This window comes from Pezoporus flaviventris, unplaced genomic scaffold, assembly GCF_033815535.1.
Source record: "Pezoporus flaviventris isolate CSIRO_AGI_PZ_B2104156 unplaced genomic scaffold, CSIRO_AGI_Pfla_v1 ptg000090l, whole genome shotgun sequence".
Lineage (NCBI taxonomy): Eukaryota > Metazoa > Chordata > Aves > Psittaciformes > Psittacidae > Pezoporus > Pezoporus flaviventris.
Genome location: NW_026892638.1, coordinates 317201 through 335029, shown reverse-complemented (window position 1 = coordinate 335029; position 17829 = coordinate 317201). Strand labels below are relative to the sequence as shown.

Sequence of the window (17829 nt, the reverse complement as noted above, 5' to 3'; positions counted from 1 at the left end):
GAACTGGCTGGGATAGGAAATTAATTTGTTTTTCTGAAGCTGAAGTTTATCATACAAACCAGTTCTTCTCACCATGTGAGGTGTAGCCTCATTAGCTTTTGATTCTTCTAAGAGTCATTTTATTATTGTAACTTCTTCATTAGCAGTTTTTCCTAATATTTCTTTTTATCTCTTTTCCTAGAATAGAACGAGAATGTATCTGAATTCTCAAATGTTTTCACATAGCCATAATGTAACTTCCTGCCTAGCTTTTTCTGTGACTATTAACTTAGCCTACATCACCACAGACATGATGCTGTCATGTTCCAGCTATAAAATCAAAGCATGCAGATGAGTGAGTACAGACCAATAAACAGAAAACAGGAACAAAAATGTGTTTCCATTAAAACAATTATTTCAGTAAGTACTGTGTGGTAGCAGAAGGACAAGTACTACAGAAGATACAAATTACAGTAACTCCTTGAACTTTGGATACCAGTCATGAATAACTCAGTATTTATGTGTGTGTGCAATCTGTATGATCTGAAACATCAAAAGTAAGCCAGAAGTAAGAAAAACTGGAAACAGGGTATAGGTGCTCCTGCATAGCTTTGAGCACTTACCTTTTTGAAAATCACTCAATACAAACTGCTGGAAGAGAAAAGAGAATGATGCTAAAGGAATTGGGGTACAATTGAACCTGGAGACAAGATGTCTTGTATGCCTATAACCTTTTATGACATTATGCAATGCTGATTTCTTGTATTTACTAAAGTCATTGATTGTATCACATTGTAAGGTAGAATTTATCCTTTTTCAAAGAACAATTAAAAGCATCAAGGCAGTTGAATAATGTGTTAAGGACAGACGGAGACCAAAATCCACTTCAGTGGATGAAAACGAGATTAAGAAAGAAGTATATTTTCCCTTCCAACTTTAAACAGGGAGTTATGAACACTGCCTTTCTTGTTGGGGGGGTTTGGAGAAGGGGGTTGTTCAAAACAAATATAGGTCTCATTCATAAACCAGCTAAGTGTGTAAACCATTGCAAATTGTTACATGCAATGAATGCAGCTGCTCAGTATGCACTTCAGAAATTTACAGAAGCAAAGGGATGGTGCAAGATGTTTCTGTTTCCTTCCTTAAAATAGGTTTAAGATTGCAAACTAATCTCAAAGAGCTTATGAGTACCTCAAAGAGTTAATGAGTATCTTAAAAGATAGTCATGCTTCTCTTAATTGTCCAAAGGCCAATTGATTCTGAAGCGTATAAAATACCAACGCATGAAGATGAGAAACACAGCTGAGAGACCCAGCAAGTAAACAGCAGGCAGAAACCAAGTACTGTGTCTGCCGGGAAGGATGCCAAAAGGTGCTTTTACCTTCATTCGTCTTTTAGTGTTCTTACTCAGTTTCTCCACTATGTGTCTGGGGGTCTTGTGCATTTCAACGAATTCCTCTACCTGCAGATGTGGAAATAATGAACTGGTGTTTTATTGCCTGTTGGCTTTGGGGTTCTTTCTCCTTGTGGCCGGCATTTTCTGGAGCACTTTCCATGAAGTCTTGAAATACAGGGGCCTCAGCAGCATCCTCATACTAAATCCCAGCCTTAGAGAGCTACGTGTCAGCACCATAGACAGGTATGTGTTGCAAACTGCTGCTGCTGAATTGAGAGGAAGGTATGCTGTTTTGCAAACATACTGTGAGATGGATGAAGCAATACAAGGTGCTTGTTAAATAAAAAATATATAGCCATTTTATCGTATTTCTCTGGAGACAGCCGTGGTCTGAAATTTGATTTGCTAGAGAAAGTAGCAATGTGAACAAACAGCAGTTTGTGCGAGCAAGACATAAGGTAAGGTGTTCTACAGGAAACTTAGCAGGCTGCAGAGGGTAGTCCAAAGCCATGCGTGGAGGCAGCAGGTGCAGCTACACTGACTTGATGGAGCTTCTGCAGGAGCATCCTTAGCTCCATCTCAGCAGACAATCCCAGATGTGCTGCTGTGGGATAGGTGCTCATATTACTTATGAACAATGAGGTATGCAGGGAGCTTCAGCTCTCTACATGCTTTTTACCGAAGTGCTCTTGTCAAAAGACTGAGACTTTGAGAAAGAGAGTTTCTTAAACTGATTGGCACTAGGCCTGACAAAAGTCTTTAACATGCTGACTGGATGCATAATTTTTCTTGGGCTGCCGTGGAATCTGCATCAGAAATACTGACAACAGGCGCTCTAAAGACACTACAGAAATGGCATCCAGAAAATTTTGGTTAGATAAGCAGAAACATGCAAAATGAATTCTGAAACTGGAAAACCATGATTATTGTAATAATTTATAAATCACTAATTTAACCTACTTTGGACAATGATCTCTTTCTTCTTCAAATCAAACTTTTCTTGGTCACTTGTTGAAATACACACAAACATGAATGTTTGTATGCCATGGGTGGGAGCTCTTTGTGGGAAAGGTTTTTTTTTTTTTAGAATTCTGTGGTTTAATAGCACATTTTGTAGAAAGACACAAGTAATTGTTCCAACTATGCTGCTGTTTTATAGTAATGTATTCCATTGATCTAAACTTACTTAGGTTTTTATTTACAGTTTAAGACTCACTGAAACTTTGGAAACCTAACAGACAAAGCATCCAACCTAGCTCTCTGAAATAAATCACATTTCACCATGTGTTTCTTTCTGGTTCGCTTTTTCTTAGGCCTGACTTCTATCCACCCTCCTACGAATACAGCACAGATCCTGAAAAACAGACCAACCCATTGCCAGTTGCCTCTGCACTAAAACAGCAAGAAGTCTTCAGTATCCCTCCACCTCTGTATAGTGAAAGCAGCGCAGAGTTAATCAGTGAAACCAATGAGCAGGAACAGCCACCACCATATGAATTGCTTGCACAGCAGCTACAGCAGCAGCAAACAGCTGACCAAAAGCCAAAAGCTGAAGGGGAGTCGAATACTCATCCATCCACACAAGAAAACAGTTACCAACAGGATGCAGACAGACAGGGGACCTCAGAAAGAGCAGCACCTGTCAAAACACTTGAGACAGGCACAGGGCAAAGTCCTGCAGCTGTGAAACAAAGAAAACTGGAAGAAGACATGTATCAGTGATCCCTAAACAGTGCACCACGTAGGCTAAAATTGCCCAGGAAAACCATTGACTGTTTGTGTGTTTGAGTGGAGGTGGAGGGGATATATATAAATGTGTTCAGTATTTCAAAGCAGAATGAATCTCCATAGAGATAGATATGATCAGGCTGTATCTTGTAATAGTCAACATCACTGACAATAGGAATTTCCTATGCTGCAAGATAAAAGCATCATGCTATAATTAATCTTAAATGTCTTGTGCCTCAAATGGAGTTTTGTCTGAAAGTCTTTGTGGTTTTGTAACATTAGCTGACTTGGGAAACCTACTAACTCAGCTTTTATTTGGAAATTGTAAATTATACTTTTTAACTGATTATTTTTGTATCATATGCCTTCCAAGTTACCTGGTTTATTTTGGAGTAATAATAGCCAGTATTTTACCACTGAATTAATGAATAAATTTTGTATTTAAAACATGCCTTGCTTTTGCTTGTACGATACGACGTGTTCATGATTCAGTATAAGCACACAATACAATATACTTAGTATGTTTTATGTTTCCTGGCTACCGAAGAGACAACCCTTGTCATGCTCATAGCTCCTAGGAGGGAATTACCAATTGCAGGAGGAAAAACCTTCTCTGAGTCCTCTGAGCTGTCTCTAAAAGCACTTGTTTCCACTGCAGCTTATTGGAGACTGTGGAAAAGGGCTCCTGTGTCCTGTTTCTGACACAAGTGGCATTGAGGTTAAAGAACAAGTACTAGAAAGAGGTCAGGCTTAGACTCAACCTTTTTCTGTTACAGGTTTCCTTCCTTTCTTCCACAAAATCACTGAGGCAAATTTGCATCCAGGCCACTGGCATCTATAATTGCAGATGACAGTAAAAATTCGATGGGGGTTCATTCAGATTTGGACCTACAACACTGACTATAGGTGGTGTGTTTTTTCTTAGAACCCTATCATGGTTTGGGTTGGAAGGGACTTTTAAAGGTCATCTAGTCCAACCCCCCTGAAATGAGCAGGGACATCTTCAACTGGAGTAGGTTGCTCAGAGGCCTGTCCAGGCTGACCTTGAATGTTTCCAGGAACAGAACATATACTACCTCCCTGGGCAAACTTTTCGTGTCTTTGTTGCAGAACGAGTGAGACATAAAAATTACTAGGGTTTCCAGATGCCCACATACACCAAGGCAACAACTTTAGCATTATGGCTACATATACATCAGAAATGTAAGCCATGATGGTGATATTGAATATTCTTAGACTATGTTCCCTTCTCCCCTTTACTTCCTTTTTCCCCGTTTCCCTCTCTAAAACCCATTGTTGTGTTATTAGTATTCTTTTATCAAATCTATCTCTTTCCAGCTGAATCCAGCAATTTGCCCTCTCCTAATCCTCTTCACCACTTGCTGCCTCTTTCTCTGTCCTGGGTCAGCCCTCTGCTAATGTACCTTGAGATAATTCTCTCTCTCACTAGTCTTTCTGAATTCCTTTCTTTCCTCTTCCTCTAGCATGCTGGGAGTTTATCTTTGTATTGCTGGGTACAGAAAAAGCTGAGGTTTTGGGAAACAGAAATACTGTCCAAGTAAATGTTAGTGCAATCATAGCTGAACAATGCATCAATCTTGCAATTTCCAGACTTCATGAGACTGCTAATCCAACAATAGCCACAGAAGGGTCTCGGTTTCTGTCATAGCACCCAGATACTGTGATATTAATACAAACAGCATTAGTAATGGTTTTCACTTTGCTAGATGTATTGTCTGGTTTTAGTGGCCTTGCATCTTTGTGTAAGCTTACCTATGTTGCTCTTTTCCAAGCATTCATTTCTCATGTTAATAAGTAAAAGACCTCAGGAAAAGCTGTACGCTTTATGAGATTATGGCTATGGTTCTTCCCCAAATGTACCAGATATAAAGATATACACTGTACTTCAGCCTTACAAAGTTTTGTCTTCTTGTATAGAAAAGCAATCAACTGGTGCAAAATACCAGTTGTTACATATTACCAATATCCATTCATTAAAAAGGGATGGTGAATGGATGTGGGGTTAGGCTAGTTTTGTTTGACAGCTATTCAAAACTGCACACAGCCATTTTTTACATTTCAGTGCAGGGGCACAACTGTTGTTTCTGAAGCCCAGGACGAAGGTCAGTACTGAGATTTTAAAACATATCCTTTGTTCACAAAGACTGTCTTCATGAAAGCAAACTGCCATCTACTGCAGCTGGTGCTCTAGTGACTTTCTGATAAAAGCACCAATATGCTTCGTCACAGTCCTGATTTATTCCTCATGAGTCTTCCCACTGCCTCTTGAAAGACACCTGGCTTCAGTATCTTCCTTTTCAAAGTGCAAATCGTAGTCCCAGAAGTTTGGCAAACAGGACACTTTCCAGTATAGCTAGTTCATCATGTGATCAGAAATTATTTCATTGTCAGAGAATGTGTAAAAGATTTTAGAAGTTCTTGGACCGCCTTTCAGAATGTTCTTTCCTGTGGCCCAGTAATTTGAACTAAGTGTCATAATCCAGAGTATGTTCGACCACGCCTGATCCAATAGTTAAGAGCTTACTATCCTGCACCTAGAGGAAGTTGATCCATAAGGAAAATGAAAGATTAGTTAAACAAGATTTCTATAAAGATTAATATTCTTACAATCAAAAGTAGATGTCCAGACTGTGTGAGAATGCCCTGGAGGGCTCCACAAAAATCTTTATAAGAAACTAACAACTTCAAGTCTCCTTTGTTTTATGGGACTACCACTGGTAAGGTAGAATACTATGTGACAACATTAGTACCTGATTTGTTTAGAGTCAATTAAGTACATTATGTAATTGTATTAAAGGCATTTTTATTAGGATGCTTGAAAGTGCAGTGTCTTGTCCACAATTATGTATTAAGACAGAAATACAGCATTACTCTTTATTGTGTACTAAGTGCCGTAGCAATTTTTTGACAGAAGCGTTGAATCAAAACATTCTCCTTTGCTGAAATATTATATAAATTGCACTAAACTTTGACAACCACAACGAATTGAAACACACTGCAAAGAGGCAAGTTGCACCTTGCCACTTTGATGAATGATACAAGTGACCGCACTGTTCCCGAGGAAGCAAAGCTTTCAAACAAGCCACATGCATAAAGTGTTTGTTTTCTTCTTCAGAGCACAGTATTGTAGCTAGAACTGAAGTATCATTTCACAAGCAGAAAAATGCTGATGTCCATATCCCCAATATCCCTCTCAGATCTATGCCGGGATGTCTATTCTCCCCTTGCACTCCCCAGATTTTTTTTCCATGATCCACTGTTACGCAGAATCTAACGCAAACCGTGTCCAGATGGTGAATCAGACAAGTATCTCTATTTATTAATTCATCAGCATTTGTTTTCATTTCCTCTTCACTACACACTTCACTTACCACTTTGAGGTAAGTGGCGCATAAGTATTCCAAAGACTTACAGAACTCTTTCATGAAAAATTGCTGAACTTGCAGTGATTACCCCTCTAACACAGTAAGCACCAATATCACCTCCTGACATGGAGAATATGCAAAAGCCAGCCAGATTCCACACCTGACATATTGCTGGAAGGTCACAATCAGCTTCTATGGCACAAATGCCTTTCTTCGGAGAGAAAAAAAAACCCACAGTCAAAAAATCAGGAAAATCTAAATACGTAAGTCACATTGATATGCTTTAAAAGCAGGGGTAAAAAAAAATACGGGATAACCACTTCTTTGGGAGCCTGTGTAAGTGTGCATACAACACTGCTACCAGCGTGCATGTGTGAGCAATGGGAGAGACAGGAGAGGAAGAGTGGTGTCAGGTATGGAAATACACCCTTTGCAAAGTGTAGTATACAGCCCTTATGCCTCCGACATGCTCTGTATACCTCTTTGTAAACCAGCAAGAAGGTGACAAGGATCCCAAACAATATTTACCAAGCATGTCTTTGCTTTGCGACTTCTCCCCCCTCTTTCTAACTGAAATCTCTCCAACTTTTATCACAGCATTCAAAATCAAGCAGTTTTCCTTCTCTGTCACATTGCTGAGAACAGTTGAAGGTTAAGGCCTCTTTCTTTGGTTATATTGTTATCTGAAATTAAGATATTGAAGGTAAAACAAAATCGATACACTACTGTATTTGGAGATCAATGCAGATGAATATGCTTAATATTATACTGAATTTTTCTTCCCTCCCTACCTCAATCCCCAAGAAAACTTATAATCATACAAGGCACAAATGGCTAACATGTTTCAGCAAGATCCCGTCTCTTCCTTGCTGCTTCGCTTTTGGCCCTGGTTTAACAATCTTCCGTGGCTTCAGGTGATGACAGTGGGTCCCTTTCGACCTGTCCTCTCATGAATCTGAGATATTTTCAGTGCGATTGCTATAAGAGGACTCAGCACAGCCTAAAGAAAACAAATACATTGAATTAGATAAAGCAGAAATATCAACAGATTTATAAATTCTCCTTTAATTGTAGATAAATAATTTAAAAATAATTCAGTAAGAAGCAGCACTAACACAGCCAGAGTGTCTGTATTGTCATACTTGATACAATGAGTATCATGCTGAGCATGTGCTTTATAAAATGTTATATTGAGTATACCTAAGCTATGCAGAAAAAACAGCAAATAGACTACATTGATAAATTGTCTATGTAACAAGAACTGTGTAGCTCTTGTGAAATCTGCTGTACAAAGCAACCTATAAATCAAAAAAAGTAGTATTATTTCTATTCTGATGAGTGGAAGCGATGTAGATGAGATTTTTTTTCTGTGAAGTTTAGAGTCAGAAGGTAATGTAACAATTACCTTAATAGAAATCACAAAAGTATGTGCTGAGTAATATTTGTAATTGTATTAAATAAGATAATACAATTATTAGCAGCATGAACTCTCAAGTTTCAGGCTACGGATTTATTTACTGGCCACATGTATAAAACTGCCCAGATAGGTGAGTGCATATAGCAATTATGATAGTACATGAAAACCAAGTGAAATACATTTTTTCACGTGCCAACTGAATCTTCTCTTAGTTAATTAAATGATATGCAAAGATAAATAGAGCAGAGTTTTAAGTGAAAACTTTAATTTCAGAGAAACATGTACTGATTACTAAACTAGGTAATTACCTCAGAAGTTCCCCACTGCTGCCTCTTTCAAATGAACTACATTCTGACTTTAAGCCCGTCAGGTTTAAAAATAAAATCAAACAAACCAGTAATTCTGGAGAGCTTAAATTTGAAGGAATCTTTTTTATAAGCTTAATATAATCAATCCTTTGAATCTGCTTCAGCCACCTAAGAGTTTCTGACAGTATGAGGTGTTTGATTTTTATATACAAATGGTCAGACAGTTAAAACAAGAGTGAGGAGACTAACTGAGCAAGCAGAGTCAAGGAATAACACCGTGAATGCCACTGGTGTCAAATGAGTTTATGATCAACTTGGTTATGCACAAGTGTGAGCAGTCTGACATGCTGTTTTGTTCAAAAACCTCCATATTGGCAGATACTTATCTACTGAATAGTCACTGAAGCAGAATACAAGTCCATTAAAGTCAAACATGCTTACAGAAGATTAATGTATGAAGCACAAATTCACATCTGTGGGCAAATGCTGCAAAAGTAAATATTAAAATGTGCCAATTTAATAGGTCTGGACCATATCACTTGTCCCCTCCAGCAAAATGGATTAAGGAGAACTGAAAGAAGACCAAAGCTTTTGAAGTCCCTCCAGCACTCCTATAAGAAACCTCTTCCTTATTCAATTTTAAAAGTACAGGCAAATCTAAAAAGCCACCCTACTGACCAGCTTTACTTGACCCTGCTTTCTTCAGCAACAAATGCACTCTAAAGAAAACAAGGAGAAAACAGAAACAAAAGCAAACAAAACTCTACACAACACTCTGAGTATGACACAAAATCAAATGAGTTTATATGATACCCATTTACATAAACAATTTAGCTGCTGCTCTTTCCCCAAGTCATTCCAATTACTACTAAATACTCTGCTGCTTACAATCACACTTCTCAACAGAGAAAGGTCTGGTTTAGTTCTGTCTTCTCACACTTCAATTTATCTCTCATAATACACTTTCTTCCTCTCTCAGATGTAAAAAAAAAAAAACAACCCAAAAGTGGATTCTCTTCAGAATGGCAAGAGCAGGTCAAAATAACAAGGAAATACAGCTGTGTATGCCTTTTAAAAACTCCTTTATCTCTGCAATGAATAGTTTACATTTACAGAGCTTAGATACAGCGTTTATATTTTAGCTGCAAAAGATAAATCCCAGCCAGCAACCATTTATAGTTAACATGACTCTAGAAAGACTTCTGTATCTTAAAGAGATCTTTAAGATTTAAAAATACTAGGTTTTGTATTCCAAAAACCAGATGTCTTTAGAAAGGTTTGCGATACAGGCACCCATCCTACAAGTTCTATGCAATCTGGATAGCCTCGTTCATCATGGAACAAACTGGACCATCTCTGTAACACCCACGGCACTGGTGGTGTTTATTACAGAATCATAGAATCATAGAATGGAAAGGTTGGAAAGGACCTTAAGATCATCTAGTTCCAACCCCCCTGCCATGGGCAGGGACACCTCACGCTAAATCATATCACCCAAGGCCTTGTCCAACCTGGTCTTGAACACTGCCAGGGATGGAGCATTCACAACCTCCCTGGGCAACCCATTCTAGCGCCTCACCACCCTAACAGGAAAGAATTTCCTCCTTATATCCAATCTAAACTTCCCCTGTTTAAGTTTTAACCCGTTACCCCTTGTCCTGTCACTACAGTCCCTAATGAAGAATCCCTCCCCAGCATCCCTATAGGTCCCCTTCAGATACTGGAAGGCTGCTATGAGGTCTCCACACAGCCTTCTCTTCTCCAGGCTGAACAGCCCCAACTTTCTCAGCCTGTCTTCATACGGGAGGTGCTCCAGTCCCCTGATCATCCTCGTGGCCCTCCTCTGGACTTGTTCCAAGAGTTCCATGTCCTTTTTATGTTGAGGACACCAGAACTGCACACAATACTCCAGGTGAGGTCTCACAAGAGCAGAGTAGAGGGGCAGGGTCACCTCCTTCGACCTGCTGGTCACCCTCCTTTTGATGCAGCCCAGGATACGGTTGGCTTTCTGGGCTGCAAGCGCACACTGCAGCCGGCTCATGTTCATTTTCTCATCAACCAATACCCCCAAATCCTTCTCCACAGGGCTGCTCTGAATCTCTTCTCTGCCCAACCTGTAGCTGTGTCTGGGATTGCTCCAACCCAGGTGTAGGACCTTGTAGTTGGCATGGTTAAACTTCATGAGGTTGGCATCAGCCCACTTCACAAGTGTGCTGAGGTCCCCCTGGATGGCATTTCTTCCCTCCAGCGTATCAACCGAACCACACAGCTTGGTGTCATCGGCAAACTTGCTGAGGGCACACTCAATCCCACTGTCCATGTCACTGACAAAGATGTTGAACAAGACCGGTCCCAACACCGATCCCTGAGGGACACCACTCGTTACTGGTCTCCAGACGGACATTGAGCCATTGACCACAACTCTTTGTGTGCGGCCATCCAGCCAGTTCTTTATCCACCGAGTGGTCCATCCATCAAATTGATGTCTCTCCAATTCAGAGACAAGGATGTCGTGTGGGACAGTGTCAAACACTTTGCACAAGTCCAGGTAGATGACATCAACTGCTCTACCCCTGTCCATCAGTTCTGCAGCCCCATCATAGAAGGCCACCAAGTTGGTCAGGCAGGATTTCCCCTTAGTGAAGCCATGCTGGCTGTCACCAAGCACCTTGTTGTTTTTCATGTGCCTTAGCATGCCTTCCAGGAGAATCTGCTCCAAGATTTTGCCAGGCACAGAGGTGAGACTGACTGGTCTGTAATTCCCTGGGTCATCCATTTTCCCCTTCTTGAAAATGGGGGTTATATTTCCCTTTTTCCAGTCATCGGGAACTTCACCCGACTGCCATGATTACTCAAATAGAATGGCCAGCGGCTTTGCAACTTCATTCGTCAGCTCCTTCAGGACCCGCCGATGGATTTCATCAGGACCCATGGACTTGGGCACTTTTATTATAATGAAGCAACACAGTCACCAAAGGGAACTGACCTCTCTACTCTTGCGCATAGTCTGCCTGCTAACTCAAATCAAATTACAATAAAGGTCAGGAGGCCAGCTGTTCTGCAGCTCACAACAGCAGAGGGCAGGCATGAGAGCTGAAACAGGAGGAAAATATAAATGCTGTGCCGCACAGAAACATCTATGTTCCCAACACATTAGTTCTTTTCTAGTATACCCAATGAGCTTTAAGTGAAGATTAGTTTAAATTAATTAATTTTCTTGATTCATGAGGTATTTTATAATCACTGTCACATGAATTAATTTTTCTTACATTCCTTTTCAGTTCCAGCTGATGTAAAATTTATCAACTGTATGGCTTTTGGCAGAATCAGAAGCTAAATTACCTGAATCACATAAATATGCTGTGCAACTTGAGTGTGATCAAACAGATGGAAATCTCCGTATCCCATGTCCGCCTCAAAGAAAATCTTATTAATTTTTATAGTAAAAGCAAAACTTTATATGATTTCTCTGGACAATACTCTACGTTTTAACAGTCAACCACAGCCATGCTAAAAGACCCAATGATGAAAAGAGGTAATAATTCTCTAGCAAAGTACACTTATGTTTAGGGTTGCAAGAGTGTCATGACAGAAGCATGCAGAAACCTTTAATTTTATCCCTAATAAAATTAGGGATAAGGTACTGGACACAAGGACTTCTAGGTTACTGATTTCTGAAGTTTGCCCTGCTCTTGGACAAACTTCACATCATAAACAACTGCTTTATATAATAATTTTTAATATATATATATACACACATATACACAATCATATATAAATCATAATCCTTTCATATACTGACCTGAGTATCAGTTTGTTTTTTCCTGTGTTACTTGCCATTAAAAAATTGTCTCAAAAATTCAGTCTTTGATGACAGTCTTTTGATCAAGACATTTTTCATCCCAATTATTTTTCTTTTACTTGGCTTGCTTTTTTGGAGAAAAATGCAAAGAAACAACTCCTGCCCCAAAACCTTTCCTTGGTTGCTGCTGATCTAATGATTCTGAAGCTAATTAGCACATATTTCACTAGCTTTTGGCAAAAGTAACTGCAGCGTTTGTTATTTACTGCAGCCTGTTTAAAGAGTAACTGATACAGTCTGCGTAGGTCTGTGACAACACTTATTTACTGCTGTTGCAATTCACATAGTGAATAATAAAATTCTGCAAACAGAGCTAGTTATTCAGAACAATTCAGATTATTCACTACACTGTTCCCAGGGCAAACAACTCAAAACAACTCCGCATAATGGGTCATTTCTTTCTTGGTCTTCATATATGAAACTTCCTGTTTGAATCTTATCCCAATTCAGTAATATATCCAGATGGCTAGACAAAGGACAAGAAGATACTAAGCATGTGTTAGGGTCTGCAAAGAATGAATAATGAGTTGATCCATAAAATAAAGCTATAAATGAGCCTAAAGGTCAATAAACCCTTGTTTTAATATTCCATGCCCATTGAATGTATCTCTAGATTTTCCACCTGCATTAAACTTAGCACAGCTAATAACTCTCTTAACTTTAGAAAAAGATAAATGCCAATGCATAAACATTCAAGGCTTCAGACAAAACTGTTGTTTGTTATAATGAACTGAACTTCCTGAAATTGCTATTTGTATGCCTGTTTGACTAGTTAAACCCAAAAAATCATCTTTTTAAGGAAATCTTCCAGCTAACCGGAAAGTAACTTTCTCAGTAATGTGCAGCAATGAGGGGCATGATCAGTGACAAGGAGCATTAATGGAGTGCTCTTCTGTTCCAGGGGAACATTTTAGAAAAACTTTGGACATTTGTCATGGTTTAAGCCCAGCCAGCAACACAGAACCATGCAGCCACTCGCTCACTCCCCCTCTCCCCCACCTCCTCCCCCCGCTCCCAGAGGGATGGGGAGGAGAATCGGAAGAGTGTAACTCCCATGGGTTGAGATAAGAACAGTCCAGTAACTAAGGTATAACACAAATCACTGCTGCTGCCATCAATAATAATAATGATAAGGGAAATAACAAGGGAGGAGACACAACCGCTCACCACTTGCCGACTGATATCCAGCCTTACCCAAGCAGTGATCTCGCCCTTCCGGGTAACTGCCCCCACTTCATATACTGGGCATGACGTGCTGTGGTATGGAATACCCCTTTGGTCAGTTTGGGTCAGGTGTCCTGTCTCTGCTTCCTCCCGGTTTCCCCTCCTCCCGGGCAGAGCATGAGGCTCACAAAGTCCTTGGTCAGAGTAAACATTTGAGCAATAACTAAAAACATCGGTGTTATCAGCGCTGTTCCCAGGCTGAAAGTCAAAACCACAGCACTGCACCAGCTACTAAGAAGTAGAAAAATGACTGCTACTGCTGAACCCATGAAAACATTGTTTTCAAGACTTTGTTTTAGAACTAGATTGCATCACCACTATAAATTACATAATTTTAAAAAGTTTACATGGGATTGGTTTTAATATACTTTGCCCAGAGCATGACGGTTCCCTTTTTTTTTTTTTTGCTTTTGATTTTCACTCCTGTTGATACTGACTTACAGAAAGAACTGTATTACTCCTGGACAAAAGGTTGCCACTCCTTATCTTTCAGGTGACCATGAAGCTGCTTTAGCCAATTTCCTTCAACGGATTGTTCAACAGCCAGAATCCTCTGCTATTCACATTTACCTGCAACCTCAGACTTGTAATTATTAGCATATTTTACTGCTTTACCTTGGACTCTTACTTTATTAATCAGGAGCTGGCTATGCTTAATTCTAGGTGGAAAGTATTAATAATTAATTGTATGAAAGATGTTATTAAAAGAAGATTTGGGTGACCCTTATAATCATTAATGGCTACTGTTTAGCACACATATAAATTGGAACAAAAGGTCCCTATGAGCCTTACTTTGGTCTGGTTACAAGAATGCTGTAAAGGCACTTAAAGGCAATAAGGCCTGAAAATCAGCTCTTCCTGTAAGACTCACAGAGAGTTACACAGTACTGAAGCACGACAAAGCATGAAGAGAGCTTTACTCGAGCACTGCTCACTTGCATGACTCCCTGGGGCCAAAATCAAAAGGCACAGGTCTGAGCAGCCCCAGTTACATTTCGAAGTATGTTAGGCTTTCTGCTGGGTACTGAACCAAAGTTGGGCCAGCAGCTAGCACTGTCAGTTACTTGAACCTGAGTGATATTGAGCACTGTTATAGATCTTTGTCCAAATTTCATTCTGGGCAAGAGTTCATCATAGAAGGAGCTCAGGTTGAAAGGGATCTTGAAAGATCATCAGATCCAGCCTGTTGTGGGAAAGGAGTTATGGCCATCCAGAGACATACAGCACCTCTAATGTGAATGATTAATTCTGTCCACCTCAATTGAACCGTTGGTTTAAAAGAACCATGTATATATTACCTTTACCATATGTTAACACTTCACTCAGAAAGTGCCGTGATTTCATACTGGTGTTTCAGGACAATACGCATGTCTCAGCATGCATACTGGAAGGAGTGGTTTAGATTTCTGCTTATCTGCAGAAAATTCTCTATCAGCAGTTACACTGTGAAAGACAACAGAAGCAAACTAGAAAAACTTGAAAACTGCCAAAAAGTTGGTTTATCAATTTTAGGTATGACTTCGTTTGAAAGGAAGGTGGAAAAACAGGATGCTGGCATGAGGCAAACTCAAGCCAGTTACCACAATGATTCCACAAAATGCCATGTAACTTCCAATATAATTGAGTTGCCTATCAAGTCAGGGTAACATATTTCTTGTGGAAAAGAGCCAAAAAGGCATTTTTGCCTTTCAGTGCAGGTATTGACTGGAACTGTCACCAATGCAAAGCATTCATCTTCAACTTGTCTAGATAATCAGTGGAAAGAAGGTACTGGAAGGAGGTGGTCCAATAAGCAGAAGCAACCAAGTATTTACTTAAGCAGCCAATCATCAAATAATTTTATGTCTTGGTTTATGATATAAAAAGAAGACACTTTTTCACGATCAGCTGTTCCAGGCAGAGTGCAATGATACAGAAGCCACATGTAGTTACCTGCCGAACTGCAAACATCAACTACACTTGAAGAAAAACAAGCATTTATCTCAAATGTAATAATTTCCTTAAGTACTACATATAAGGAATACGCTTTACGTACCCTTTACATCAGTGTTCTTTGAGTAACTGGTCAATTAGGAATATGTTGGCTATGCCTCTATTACTGAAGGTAAAGAGGAAACAAAGCACTTAAAACTTCAAATCTATCACAACTTGTCTAGATGCATACATGACAGTATGAATCTCAAGGGAAACTAAACAATAAAGGAATTACAATTATCAGGAAAACTATGCCACCTCTCCCCTCAATGCTGTTTTCTGCTCTTTGCTATTCACTCTATTCCACATATTCCACTGAAGATTATCAAATGCTTTCCTGACAAATTTTTAGTTATTTTTGTATTAGCATGAAGATCTCCTGAAGTCAGTTTTATGTACTGCCTTGAAATCCACCATCTGCCTGTCAGATACAATATCGCTTTGCAGATCTTAATGCTGTCATTGGCAACGTATCCAGCCAGGGCAAGGAAAGAAGAGCAGTAGGAACTGTACAATGCTATACAACAAGAAACCAGAGAAAGAATTTACTGCATTAAATGAAATGAAACTGCTGTTTGTCATGTGTTTCCTGAGTCAGTCTGGATGTTAAAATATCTGCCTGCACTGCATAAATGCAGGAAAGTCCCTGCAACAAGTTTCAAGGCAATGAATGACATTTCTGCCCTTGGGATTATCTGTTCACTAGTGAATATCCTGGATAAACAGCCAAAAGTGTCATAATCTGACAGGTTCTAGTACATAAATAGAAAAAAAACCCTAAACCCTTCCAGTCATTTTTCTGACCCTAGGAGTATGAGACTATGAAAGCCCTGAGGGCAGTGGTAAGTCTTACTGTTCCTGCCAAGTCTCCCATGAGGACTCCCCATCACTGCACCCTGCCCATGGGTTCACACAGCCCATTTCAAGCCATCCTAGGGGTGTTAGTCTCTCTCTGAGCTATGCCATCGGAGTGCGTGTCTCCAGACTCATCTCTAGCTCTGCTGCATGGATGAACCTCAGACCTGTGCAATAGCTAGCTTCTCTCCCTGAAGAACTGCTTGGTGCTCCTACCACCTTTTGCAGCAGTCCCATTTTTGCTGCTCCCCAGGCACACTCTTGTGTTGCTGGTAACATGACTAGACTTTCTAGTGGACTGTAAGTCCACTGCAAACCTCTAAAACAAACTCTTAGTCTGTCTCTTTCCATGACTTGTTATCATCTATGCCTTGCCTGCATAGCATGAAGAACCACATTTGAAATGATCATCTTAACTCCAACTGATAAACAATTCATGCTGTAATAAAACTTTACATGGCTGTGGTGCATTGACCTTGGCTGCCCACCAGTTGCCCACCATGCTGCTCTATCACTTCCTCCATTCCTCACTGACCTTGGTGTCTGTTTCTCTCACATATTCTCCCCTGCCCTCCCTGCTACTGCTGCACAGTGGTTTTTACCCATCGTTTGACAGCTTTTACGCATTTGCACCTCGCATGAATAAGCAACTGCATGGGACTTCAAACTATAGGGTTTTGATTTACTACAAGGTAACTGCTTAACCTCTCCCATGAAACATCCTTAGTTCTCTCGTTGTACATCACAGCATGAAGTTGTTTTACTAGGAAAAATCTGAGAGTTCAAAATGTGGTTTATATTACGAATTATTTTAGGCATCTGATGGATTACACTGCAACTTGCTCTCAACATTCACTCTTCTTAGGAAAGAGTCTGGTTATGCTATGAGATAATTCTTTAGACAGCTACGAGTCTTTCCCTTAATAAGGAATCCCTACATCATTTAGACTCTGGCAGCCGTATTTCCTAAGTGTACTTTCATCATGAGGCATCCCTGGTGTGCAATAATTAAGTGATCCCCAGATAACCTGCTTGAAAAATATTTTTTTTATATTGTTCAATAACTCAGGTTTGTTCTACAACACTTGCAAAATAATGAGTGAAAAAAAATAAATGAGCGTGGCTTCTCTTACTAGATTAAAAATCATTGCTCAGCATTTATCACCAGGCATCTCAGCCCCTGACATTCCTGTTGTGCTAGATACTACACATATATTGAAACTGTTGGTCCTGCTTCAAAACATGCACAGTCACATGATTAGTAAAATCATCCACAAACACAGCAAACAGGGGTCAAGTTGCTGAGTGTTCCTTCTGATTAAAGGAGAAAACCTGTAGCCATTACTAATACAAAGGAAGTGCATTACTTATTGACTCATAATACTACTGCATTACTTGTGGCTCCTTATTGTGTTGGCTAGGATCCTTTTCATAACTCTCTGCATAGATCCGGAGAGTAGCTCTCACATGGCTGGAAGCACTCATTCTGAAGATAAGCCTCGAAGCATCTGAAAAAATAATCCGCAGCCCCTATGGGAGAAGAAGGAGCAACATGTACATAAGGCGGCAGTACCTTTACAAATCACAGTTCACTATTTAAAATAAAGAATGAAAGGAAGAGTCATTTGGATACAATTCCTCTTTCCCTGTAACTTTGGACAACTCTCTCATCATTCTTTTTCCCCCCTCTAAAGTCTAGA

At 39.8% G+C, this 17829-nt stretch overlaps 2 protein-coding genes across 2 annotated transcripts in view; one reads left to right on the top strand and one right to left on the bottom strand.

The window, feature by feature from the left end:
• Positions 1-1266: 1266 nt before the first annotated feature.
• TMEM252 (transmembrane protein 252) lies at positions 1267-3554 on the top strand. Its single transcript, XM_061475721.1, has 2 exons — positions 1267-1618; positions 2689-3554. The coding sequence occupies exons 1-2, from the start codon at positions 1341-1343 to the stop codon at positions 3095-3097; spliced, it is 687 nt and encodes a 228-aa protein (XP_061331705.1). The 5' UTR covers positions 1267-1340; the 3' UTR covers positions 3098-3554.
• Positions 3555-5910: 2356 nt separating this feature from the next.
• Positions 5911-17829, bottom strand: part of PGM5 (phosphoglucomutase 5) — a 67934-nt gene continuing 56015 nt past the window's right edge. Inside the window, exons 10-11 of the mRNA XM_061475720.1 lie at positions 17525-17659; positions 5911-7489 (exon numbers count right to left, since the gene is read on the bottom strand). Of these exons, the coding sequence (XP_061331704.1) occupies positions 7400-7489; positions 17525-17659 (225 nt within the window). The 3' untranslated portion in view covers positions 5911-7399. The remainder of the gene's footprint in view (positions 7490-17524; positions 17660-17829) is intronic.

Bases quoted from the DNA above. Each gene is read 5' to 3' on its own strand.
- TMEM252 (XM_061475721.1), top strand. From the start codon at position 1,341: ATGCCAAAAGGTGCTTTTACCTTCATTCGTCTTTTAGTGTTCTTACTC. The intron at 1,619-2,688 runs GTATGTGTTGCA...GCTTTTTCTTAG, and splicing joins CGTGTCAGCACCATAGACAG to GCCTGACTTCTATCCACCCT.